The 12,296-nt window shown below is 38.1% G+C and overlaps 1 protein-coding gene across 1 annotated transcript in view; it reads right to left on the bottom strand.

Annotated features, from left to right (window-relative positions):
- Positions 1 to 3,809: 3,809 nt before the first annotated feature.
- ALDH7A1 (aldehyde dehydrogenase 7 family member A1) overlaps positions 3,810 to 12,296 on the bottom strand; it is a 24,589-nt gene continuing 16,102 nt past the window's right edge. The window contains 10 exon segments of the mRNA XM_031557454.1: positions 3,810 to 4,300; positions 4,903 to 4,978; positions 5,930 to 6,003; positions 6,167 to 6,264; positions 6,670 to 6,786; positions 8,046 to 8,152; positions 8,437 to 8,521; positions 8,828 to 8,922; positions 10,777 to 10,818; positions 11,737 to 11,834. Coding sequence (XP_031413314.1) covers positions 4,246 to 4,300; positions 4,903 to 4,978; positions 5,930 to 6,003; positions 6,167 to 6,264; positions 6,670 to 6,786; positions 8,046 to 8,152; positions 8,437 to 8,521; positions 8,828 to 8,922; positions 10,777 to 10,818; positions 11,737 to 11,834 — 847 coding nt within the window. The 3' untranslated portion in view covers positions 3,810 to 4,245.

Here is a 12,296-nt window from a genome sequence, read left to right as displayed (position 1 = left end):
TAAACACCCTCCTGAGATGGAGGCCCGACATAGCCAGATTAAGGATATGGAGCAGGCATGTTTATTGCAGCAGTGCACATATGCTGGGTGCAAGGGGGATAGATCCTCTTAACTTGTACACAGTAGAGCAAAAGCTTGGTACAGATATATGCCGAACTTAAACATAGTCAAGTGATTTTCCTGGAATTCACATACATACTCATCATATTTTCGAGAACCCTGAGCATACGGTCCCTCCCCCTCACGTGTGTGTCGTGAGCAGTGGGGGTCTCCTCCTGGTGTTCCTGGGATGAAGGCTCATCATCTTCCTCATGAAGGCTCATAGTCTTCTGTGCTGTAAACTCTTGACTCTGTGGGAGGGGTAGCTCCCAAACCAGTTCTAACTTGCCTTGTTATTACTTCTTATCACTTACTCACTAAATGTCCTTGAGCTGTTCTCAGAACTCTTATCTTTATGTCCTCCACCCCTCCACATTGTCCTAATCCTAGCTTGTTGCCATCCCCATTCTTTTAGCAGCCTCTGCATATTTGCTTCTGTAAACTATCTTTTACCCTTTGTTTCTGTGAACCATTTTCTATTCTTCGATGGGGAACACCCTGTGCAGCCCCTTCCAGAATTTGGCCATCTTCTCTGTAAGAAACTATTCCTCACACCCAAGCTAAACCTGTCCTGGTACAACTTGAGGCCAGTTCCTCATGCTCTATCACTTGTCAACTGAGGAAAAAGACCAACACTGTCCTATGCAAACTACTTTTAGGTAGTTGTAGAAAGCAATGGGATCTGTCCTGAGCCTCCTCCTGATTAAACAGCCTCAGTTCCCTCAGCCACTCCTCATAAATTATATTTTCTAGTCCCTTCATCAGTTTGTTTGCCCTTCTCTGAAAGCATTTCAGCAACTCAACATCCTTTTGTAGTGAGAGGCCCAGAACACTTCCAGCTCCCTGAACTGCTTTCTAATAAGAACATTTTGCTGAACAACCTGAGCATTTCAATGCACATGTAAGGGTGTTACTGCTATGCTTTATTATAACCGTGTGGTGTCCTGGGCCATCCAAGAAAGGTGATTGAACTTGGAAAGTTTTAAGCTGTATAGGATTTTCACTACTGCATAATCAGCCCACTCCTGGCTCCGCTTGGGAAAATGGTTCCCAGTTGTACTCTCATTGCCCCCAGACTTCTTCCCTTGGAAAATTTTAGATCTCCAGCAGTTTCACCAATTCTGGTAGTTGTTACCTCTGGGGACACTGCCACATAAAGCTTTGTACCACTGCTGTTAAATAAGAGGGTGCATTCCCATTGGTTGTTCATCCCACATTGGTCCCATCAGTAGGAAACCTCAAAGAGGAGACCTATTTAAGTTGAATCAGGCACATCAGTTGCCTAAGTAAATGAGCTTGTATACTCCTAACGATGCCTAACGATGGAAAACAACAGTATTCTTGCAAATCATGCCAGGACTAAACGTGAGCAGTACATCACAGAGGCACTGCAGAGGGTGCTATTTTAGAACAAACACCAATCTTTTATTATTTGAAATGGTCTTGATGTCTCCCCCAGCATTTGTCTCAAAACAAACAAACAAACAAACAAATAAATAATGGCAGCCTTACTAAGAAAGTAGCTAGAAAACCTAGCTCAGCAATAAGTAAATAGCAGCAGTCTGGATTGTCTCATCTCTTAAAACCCAAGAAGTGGTCAAAATGACAAGTCTCTGTATTGTGATGGTCTCTGTTTGCACTGCAATGGCACACCCTCTATCCTTTGCCTGATTACATAACACACTGTAGTGCAATTAGAGCATGAATTGCTGCGTTGGGTGGGCTTACACTGGCACAGAGGTCTGAGCAAACTGGGGCTTCTGGCTCAGGACCTTTTGGCAGCAGTGCAAATTGCAGCACCAGAGAAGCAGCACTATGCAATCTGCTGCCAGCATGCTCCTATCATACTGGTTACTTAATGGGGGGGAAAAAAAAACAAAAACAAACATTTTTACTAACAATGTCTAGTTGGCTTAGTAAGGGCACATTCAATAGAAAGAATATGAGCAGAACAAAAGGTGTCCATTCACACTTCTGGTGAAGAATCAGTGGATTTTCAAGTTCCCCTCAATCTTATGCAACCAGCCAATTTCTTTCATGAGGATCACTAATGGATGGGAGTTGCTAACCTAGGATTTTACTGCCAGTAATGTGAGTCATGCCCTTCACCACAGGAGTGCCTGCGCTTTTTGAATAACCAATGCCACCTGCCTTCTTTCACATCTCTAGCTATTAAACTATTAAACTCTCTATATCTGTTGAAGTTTCTATGGAAATAAATAGAAGGCACTACTTTCAGAGCAACCAACGTACGTCTTAAATAATTTATTATCTCCTGGAGGTGACTACTTGGCTGAAACAGTATTATTTTTGTCTTTTGGAGTTAAAGTGTCGTATAACAATTGTATTAACCAGCTAAGGCTTTTACAGAATAAAGTGGATTTAATTCCCAACAAAGAATTAATAACTACAGTTGTGCTGGAATATAAGAGACCTTCAGAAGAACAGAAGAACACTGAAGTGGCCAAAGAACTTTATGAAGGATTGCAATCAAACTAGTTGTTTACAAACATTAGATATATAGCAAGTTACAGCACACTTTCCTCAGGTAGGAATATATTTCAGAATACCAAATAAAAGGCATTATAAAAGTCCTTGCTCCTCCATGACTTCTACTCAAACATTTTATTTTCTGTGATTAAGTCACTTGCTCATATGTAAGTCTTAAAAATTTCTCTTCCACATAGAGAATAGTGCATCACACTGCTGTAAATAACACATTCAGCTGCTATTTGCAAAATCTAATTAGCAGTCTACTATTGACAAATAGCTTCACCTGGTTCCAGTGCCAGCAATCCACTACTTCCCCTGCTTTCAGAAACTGTGATAGGATACAACAAAGCAGAAGAGTAGCAGCAGTTCAAAGCCTGCGGTTCTGAATTTTTAACATTCACTAAAAAAAAAAAAAAAGCAGCAGTGTATGTTTATAAGTAAAAATAAAAAATAAAGTTGTGTTTTTCTCCAGTTAAAAATAGTATAGCAAGAAGAAAGTTATTTGCAGCAGTGTTCCCATCAATATCATTGCACAATAAGCAATATTGTGCTAATGAATAAATTATTGATTGTGTGTCATTTAACACTTGTTATTCACTGGTGTTACACAATAAATAGTAATTAACTTTTTGCAACCATGGAAGATGCTGGGAGAATTTGTATTATAACTGCAAGTTCCATTATGTTGCATACATCAGAAGCTCCAAGCCATGAATTGCTTGGAAAGCAGATTAAATGTTACCATTATTGGTTGCGCTGCCATAGAAGAAGTCGAATGTCAATACAGATAACATGGTCTATGGAATCATAATTTGTACACTCAGCACAAGTCAGTCTGAAATCACAACCTCCCTACAGAGAAAATCTGTTATCTGTCTACAGAAAGTGCTTACAGTGGGATTATTTATAATATGCACTTTATGTACTTACAAAAATATTTGAAGCTGAGAGTCCTCTGCAAAGCTTTTCAAAAGATGGTTTTATTAAGAATTGTTAGATCTAAATTTCAAGTTAAACTTAAAAAATAGTTTAGCATGATTGCTGTAATGCTGTATGGAGTTAAAGTTTGCTTTCTGAAGGAGAGGCAGGAAAACTGAAGTGGTTCATTGAGCCTAATAACACTTCTCCTAGCTGTTAGCTCAGCGTGTAAAAATGGCCAGCCTGCTGAATGCTCCTGCTCCAAAACAATGAGAAAAAAAACTCAGAAACCCAAGAGATTTCACAAAATGTAGGTTTATTTATGCATTGAAAAATAGCCCCGTACTGTCCACCCCGAGAGCACTAGGTATCTGTACAAAACTCAACACGTAGTTTGAAGCACAGATCTACCAAATGGAAAAATGGTAAGGAGGCAAGGGATAGAGACAGTGAAGGACAATGATAGGCAACGGAAGGTTATCCAGGCCACCTCAATTCAAGTTTATTAACTCTAGTTACTTCCCCTTTTTCCCAAATATTCTGTATTCCATATTTGAAGTCTGAAATAGTGATTTTATACATCAGAAGTTACACAATTTTTTAGAGTATCTGATTTTCTGACAGAATTAGCATTGTAGTAGCTGAATTTCAGACCATTTTCCTCACCATGAGTTTTAGAAGGTACATGGTTTCGAAATGCTAGGAGAGTTCCTCGCACAGTCATTCATAAGGCTGTTATTGAAACTTGATTCCTTGAGCCAAAGGTAAATCCTTGCTGTAGTTGATTGTACTGGAAGAGAAACAATTAGTTAGAGATCAGAGAGACGGATTATGCAGCCTCCTTCCTATATACACAGCTTCTGACCATGGTAACCAAGTCAGCACAGGAAAATGCAGGAGACAGCAAGAGGGAATAGCACTGCCTGACTGCTAGAAGATACCTTCACAAGATTCATGGAGAGATATCCAACACTTCAATAAGTCACCCACGCACAGGCAAAACTAGCCCCTCTCTCTGTGGTTCCTATTCACTTATTTTCTGAAAAGTTTCAGTTATCTCATAGTTAAACATCAGGCAAGAGGTAAAAGAAAAAGCATTATAAAGCAAAAACAATTTTTAAAGAGTAATTTATGTTTCCAGATCCTAGAAACCATCCTGCTCTGTAAATGACATGTTTATCTTAAGGAATAATGAATAAAGAAATGTCTTTAATGAAATCATTCTCCATTGGGAACACAGACATGATTCCTTACATGTTAAGAAAGAAAAAGTGCACTTTTACATGATTATTTCACATTTAGTGAAGATAACATCCTGTAGTCAGAGATTTTTCTGGGCTTTAATAAGCTATATGTAATTTTATATTTGTTCAAAAGAAAAATGTATCTTACCACGTTGACCGTTTCATATAAAGCTTCCATGAATCACTTCCAGATTCTCTTCCTCCACCAGTATGCTTCTCACCACCTGTAGGAAAAAGGTTGTAAATGAAAACAAAATTTTTTTTGGAGCATGGGAACCTGGATTCACTCAAGGAGGTTCAACAACTGTAAAAACTCATGGAATAAACTTCCCTATCCTTTGTTCTAAGCCTGAAATAAACTACCAAGTCACCACTACATACAACTCATACAGTTAGTTCTCTCTTCCCTTCTTGATTCAAAAACCACCTGCCTGAAATTGAAAATCTCACCATGCTGGTGACAGAGGACGTTGTTTTAAAGATATTTTCTTTAAGCATGAGACAGTTGTACTAGAATGTGCTGGTTCTTCTACTGTTCAAACGATCAGATGAGTATCTCTTCTTCCCTCCTCCACTTTCCTTAGTATACTCAAAAAATAAATGAGACAAAAATCTTGGGAAGTTCTCACAAAGCAATCTATGCTTTAGTTTTTGTGTGCATATGCAAACATATACAAAAAGTGTGTTCAAGACTGTTTTAAATAAAACTTAGATTTAGACAGTTTTCCATTCAGCCATGTCCCTGAACACATTCTGAACATACTTTTGAGTTACTACACCTTAATGAAAGAAACAAAAAGATACATGCAGTACTCAAAAATCAAACACACGTACTTTTACAAGATGGGTCCCAACCACCTCCAGTCATTTTTCTCATTTCTGCTACAGCAGTGCAATTCAAATTAACTTCATTCCTTTCTTCAGATTAATTATTTAGATGGATTGATTAAAGCCTTGAAAAAGTAAGATGACGAGACCCAAGTTATACTAATTTTTCAATGCTTTAATTTGGTCTCCATCTGAAGTTTTTCTTTTCACGAAAAGCTAATAACATCATTAGATAAATGAAGAATCATTGAAAAATGAAACCTCAGGAATAATATCAAGTCACTAGATCTGGCACTAGAGATTTCACTGTTTAAAGAAAGAAGAAGCATACACTGAAAGTAACATACCAAAAGCACCGCCAATCTCTGCCCCACTCGTTGGGATGTTGACATTCACAATGCCACAGTCAGATCCCTTTGGTCTGTGGACAAAGATAAGACAACTACTGATCAGGATCAGCAAAGACTCCTTTTATAAAATAAGAGCTAAACAATGTTCAGCTAGCAGCATAGGTAGGTATAGAAACAAAACAAAATACAGTAATCTGAAGTTTAAATACTGTAAAAAAATATTTTTAATTATACCCAAGCCAGCGAAAAATCCTTCCCAAATCTCTGGTAAAGATGCTGCTGGAAAGACCTTGTTTTACTTCATTATTCCAAGCAAATACCTCCTCTTCCTCCTAGAAAGAAGGAATAACAATAGTTGAAGCGCATCTATTCAAAATAATTAAAAAGAAGCACTGTTAAGGAAATTCCAGTATACTGCAGGTGTAATGCAAATAAGCAGAATACCACTTTGCAAATACATATGTAACAAATCAAGGATAGGATATCCCCACCACTGCAGAGAAAGACAAAACTTGCTATAAAGCAGGCTGACGTAAATGAGAAGATCTGCTCCTGCACAGACTTAGCTCAATATCAGTGCTCTTCACAGAACACGCATAAATGTAGCTATGTGAGGAGATATGCCATTACAGTGCAGAACAACAGCTTCTTCAACTGTCAAGAAAACTGCATATACACAACACACTTCAGAAAATGCTCTCCTGAAATCCCTGACACAATTCACTTTGCTATTTTACCTTAAATTTCAGCACATACAGTATGGGAGCAAATGTCTCTGTGTGGACAATGGGTGCATTATGGGCAAGGCCAATCACAATGGTTGGTTCAACATAGTTTCCAGGGCGATTTATAACCTTCAAAATACAAAAGAAAAGAACTGAGTAAGTTCAGCCAAACTAGCATCCTCCCTAGTACTAGTGTAGGAAGGGAATCCTTCATAGTTTTATTACCGTAGTTGTATCTATCAATCAGAAATTCAAGTTCAGATCATCTGAATAAATAACCTGGAATTTACTTACTTATACGTTTAATATATAGAAGTATAACTTAATTTGCTGAAAAAGGTAATTAAATCTACCAGCTGAAAAAAGAAGTTACTTTTTTCTACTTGAAAGCTGATCAGTAAGTCAACTAGAAATTTAAAGGCAGCAGGAACCATGAAGGTGTCTATAAAAACAATTCTCAATAAATTAAGTCCTGGAGATATAAACAAGATATAAACATCATACATGAAGTCTGCTCTGAAAGTAGTACCTCCTATTTTATAATGTTGGTACACAACATCAAAGGTGGATGGTGGTGATATGGCAGTAGATATTGAACCTTCCCACCAATATTTCAGTATATTTTGTTGCCACAAGACAGACGGCAGCAAAGGGGGCAGCCTGATGAAACAGTCTGACATGGCAACATGTATGAAGCAAAACTGTGGAATTTAATTTCTCCCTGCAGAAAAAAATTGCACCCACGACATTCATTGACACTTGCTGAATGCTTACGTTGACCAAATGGTGGATGTCAGCACAGTAGGTGGTGCATTTTAGCAGTGGTGACAGCAGATCACCTCTGCTGGTGCAGACTTCAACATGCAGGCTCTTGTTCATTACTGGTGAAAATGCATAGCTAATGGTGTTGAATATGTTGAAAAATAGTGCTCTGTAGGTGAGAACTTGATCTATCAAAAAGTGTTATTATTTTCTTTGTATTTGTTGTCATTTCCATGGAAATAAACAGGAAGCAACTTCAGGCAAATAATGAAGATGTGTCAAGAGACTTCTTTGAATCTTCAACATTTCTCAAATTTTGATACAGTGAACCTAGGAATAGAACAGCAATTTTTCTTTGTTATGTGCCCGGCAGTCACCATTTACACTGCTGTCAGTATTTTCACCATCCTCTGAGATGGAAGAGTAGTGCAGGGAGTTGCCGAAAACTCAGCCATTTCTTGGTATTCTATATTACTGTAAGCAGAGGACTTCAATTTGGACACTTTGTGACTGACTTCCCATAATTGATGACATAAACTGAAATACAATCTTGGCCGAAGCCACAATGCTACTGCATTTTTTTCCCTAGAAAATTAACTGTAGAAGGGAGAATAAAAGTTACTCACCTTTCCACCATAGACCACAGAGCCACCTTGCTGTTTTGCTTGTTCTACTGCATCAAGAAACATCTTCACTGCTTCTCTAGTGTGAAGGGGACCATACAGAGTGTCAGCTAAAGAAAAATCCAAATACATTATTTCAGGAAGACTGTAAACTTTTAATAACATTCTTACAAAATTTGACGAGTAACTAATCTGCCCAAGATGAACAGTGAGAGCAGGATTCTTTATCTCCCTTTCAGGGCTTGCATTCTGCATAAAACTAGCTATAACCATTCTCTAGGAAACTGCTAAAATTAAAATTAGGTATCTTTGATCTATAATCGCTTTAGAATTTAAACAGAAAGGTGCAAACTTAAATGTCTCCTAAACCCATGAGTTGGAAACTGCTACTTACAATCCCATGGATCACCGATGCGGACCTGGGCATAGGCCTTCGCAAGCTTCTCCACCACCTCATCATGGACACTTTCATGGAGGAACTAAACAAAACGTGGTAAGAAGACTGTAAGCCAACAAAAACCTATGTCATTCCTCCTGAACTACTACTGCACTTTGAAGATTTCCAAAGGAAGTGTAGAGGTAGTGCTGCTCATATTTAGCAAATATTCTGCTTAAATGAATACCACAGAAAGTTTGAAAACAGGAGCACCACCAAGAAGGCAAATCATGAAGATTTAAAAGAAATAAAGATACAAAAACCCACTTTATTTAACCCATTTTGAACTAATTTGGAATTAGTTTTTTAAGTCAGAGCTATCCAAACCAGTTCAGTTAGATTTACACACCAGTCGTCTGGCAGTTGTGCATCGCTGACCCGCTGTTCCCACAGCAGCAAACAGAGTAGATGGGATGACTAGGTTCAGGTCTGCATCTTCAAACACTTAACAGAAGTTAAACATCAGCATGTTAATAAAGCAAAGAGAAAAGGTGCAAAGTGGTGTTTAAGTGTTGAAGGTTCTCTAAATTTGCTAGATTTAAGACACTAAATGGCATGCAATAAATTCTAGCAAGCTGCTCAAGAAGTATGAGGAATAACAGCAATAGCACAGCACATGAGTGCACACAAAGGCTGCTCAGAAAATAATGCCTTTTATTTCATTATGTTGACCCATGTTGGCAGTGGTATGGCAGTAGGGCTTGAACCTTCCCACAGTTAGTCCACTACATTTTGTTGCCATGAGGCAGATGGCAGCAGAGGGGCAGTCAGATAAAACAGCACCTGATATGGAAGTGTATGTAAAACAAACGTAACTGAATCCTTCCGTGAGGTAAAAATTGCACCCAGTGACACCCAACACATGCTGAACATTCATGGAGACCAAAAAATGGATGTTACCACAGTAGATGGTGCGTTTCAGCAGTGCTGATAGTGCCAAGACACACCATGTACAGGACAGTCATGCGCAGCTGTCACACCACAAAATAAGGAGCATCTCAAACAACTCATTTGCACCAATCAGTGAATTACAATTAGGGAGTTGTGTACAGAGCTGAGTATCAGCTTCAGTGTTTTGGAAATGATGGTGAATATCACAAAGTTTGCACCAGGAGGGTGCCATAAATGGGACAGGAACAGGAGGAACAAGGTATGTCAGGATCTACTGAACCAATGCAAAGCTGATGGTAACGATTTCCTGGATGACAACATTACCAGAGATGAAATGTGGTGTCACCACTACAAACCATAGTCAAAATGAAAGTCCGTGAAATAGTGAAGCATGAATTTCCCATCAAAGTTCAAGACGAAGTGATGTTCAAACTATCTTTTGGGACAGAAAACAAGTGATCCTTCTGGTTTCTTGGAACCCCATCAAACCATCCACTGTGACTGCTACAACACAACACTAAGAGGACAGCTCAAATTTCTAAAGATAGAACAGCGAAGACAGCCTTTCCCTAGAAACATGATAATCCAGGCCCCATGGAGCAAAATGACATTTCTCAGGTGGACAGTCTGAGTTCAAAGTCCAAGCAAGTAAAGTTTAAGCCTTCATTTAAAGTCAATTTCAGAAAAAACTGGGCTCTTATATGAAAAAATAAACATTCTTCCCTAACTATATAGCAAGTTCATGCTCAAGAAAAAAAAAGACTGCTCAAATTGTATTTTTGAAAGTGCTTAATATTCTAGACAAGCAATTATATTGGTTCAAGTCACAAGAAAGGTGAAAGAAAAGGCTTTAATAAAATATGAATGGCAATTTAGGTATTCAAGTGGTTTCTATTTTCTCTCTAATGTTCATTTTTACAGTATTTATTTCATTTTTACTTGTTCATCAGAACATGACCTAAATCACCTACACCTGTGAAACAGGCTACTGAAATGAATACCTACGTGCTCTACTTCCAAATACTTTAAGAGGTCAAATACTGCCATAGATGTCACTCGTATGTCTGTCTATACATATGTACATGTCCTTTTACTCTGCAGTGTTAAAAATTGTGCTGAAGTGTTCAGATCCTAAAGTCAAATTCCATTAGCAGCATTGTTCACAACCTCATGCCATTCAATACAAAACTAATAACATGAGTTTGAACATTCATTTTTATCCTAAATCACTGCTCCTCAGCAACACTTAAGACAGAAAAAGATTATAAGAACACACAAAAACATTCTACTAAGCACTTTTTAAGCTCCAATGAAAGAAAAAAGAAAAAAAGAACAATTCGTTACAAACATATGTATATGAAATTTCAAATAATGTCTATGGGACTAAATTTCCACACTGCATATTACCAATGATGGCATTGTTTCCTCCCAGTTCCAGGAGACTTCGGCCTAATAAAAACATACAAAAATTGCATGAGTCGTACATGTATTCAGTATGCATTTCAGCAAAGTCATCAGTAATTGGATTTAGATTTCATTCCACTTTCTTTTCTGGACAGTCAGAAATTTTTAGGCATCACTGTCAACAAACTGCACTAGCCAAAGGAGTAAATTACATTGAATACTACATCTATAACAGACTGTGAAGAATGACACCTGGAGAACAGCTGGAAAAGAAAAAAGTTTAAAAAAAATGAGATAAATAGCACTAGAAAGGAAAAGAAGAAAGCAAAACAAGCTGCAAAATAAATAATACGAGGCAGATGAAGATTAGGTGCTATGCATACAAAAATGAATAAATTAACACTTCAGCAGTCTTACTTATTTCCCTAGCAACTGCTTTATCTCTAATCTGAATGAAGGAATCACCATCTACTTATGAATTAAAGTTTGCAATCTATTCTGTATTTTTTTTGGCATTTAGGATAATCTTGTCCACAATATATCCTTTTTAGAACTAAAAACTTAGATCCCTGCAACTGTGCATGGGTTCACACCTATGCAATTTTTACTGTAGGTATTTGAAGATGTATCTCACATATTTATAAGGAGCAGAGGTGAAGGGATATTTTTTCATGAATGGATTTGCCAAAAAACTATCATTTGTCAGTCTGTCAGACTGTCACAAGAATTTCAAATTAACTGCAGTAAAATGGATTTGTGGAAATCTTGGAGAAAACCACCAACAACAACAATTGAATTGTGACTGAACTAGAAGAAAAAACAGTAGCTAGATCTGGGGAGTTTCCTCATCCTCCCTTCATCAAGATGAAAAAATGTTAAAACAGGAGATAGGTGAAACAAGTTGTATTTTAAAATCCTACCTTTCCCAACCACAAAAAAGAGAAACAAAAGACTCCCACTCACCGAATCTCTCCTGAACCATGAGCGCTACCTGCTTGCCCACTTCCGTGCTGCCAGTGAAAGACAGCAGGTCCATTCTCCCATCTCTCGCCATTGCTGTCCTGCACAACAGGACATGCCACCACATTTGCAGGAAGAGTAAACAGCTGGAAAAGCTGCTCACACCTCCCACGTAAACCAAACATTGGGTAAACGACCGAAAAGCCATCAGGAAAGCTTCTTATCACTCAGAGAAGAGGGACAAGACTGCTTCCCTGCTCTGTTTCATGCCACATAATAAGTGCATCACCTGTACAATTAAATACATGCCAAAGAACACAATGAGATCAGTTTCAATTCTTCTGTTCCCTAAGAAGATAAGATCCCTATGACTTCAATAGCTATAATCTATTTTGATATCACTTCTCTTGAAATGCTGAGCTATGCATTTATGCATAGGAGAAATTTACACATTTTAGAGCTTCCAAGCAATGTTACACATCCACGCACAGATGCACAGCTTAGTGTAAGCATGGAACATGGGGAATCATTCTTCTCTACAAATGGTCTGAAAAACTGATGGA

This window comes from Meleagris gallopavo, chromosome Z (assembly GCF_000146605.3).
Source record: "Meleagris gallopavo isolate NT-WF06-2002-E0010 breed Aviagen turkey brand Nicholas breeding stock chromosome Z, Turkey_5.1, whole genome shotgun sequence".
NCBI lineage: Eukaryota > Metazoa > Chordata > Aves > Galliformes > Phasianidae > Meleagris > Meleagris gallopavo.
This window is presented reverse-complemented; position numbering and strand designations above follow the sequence as displayed.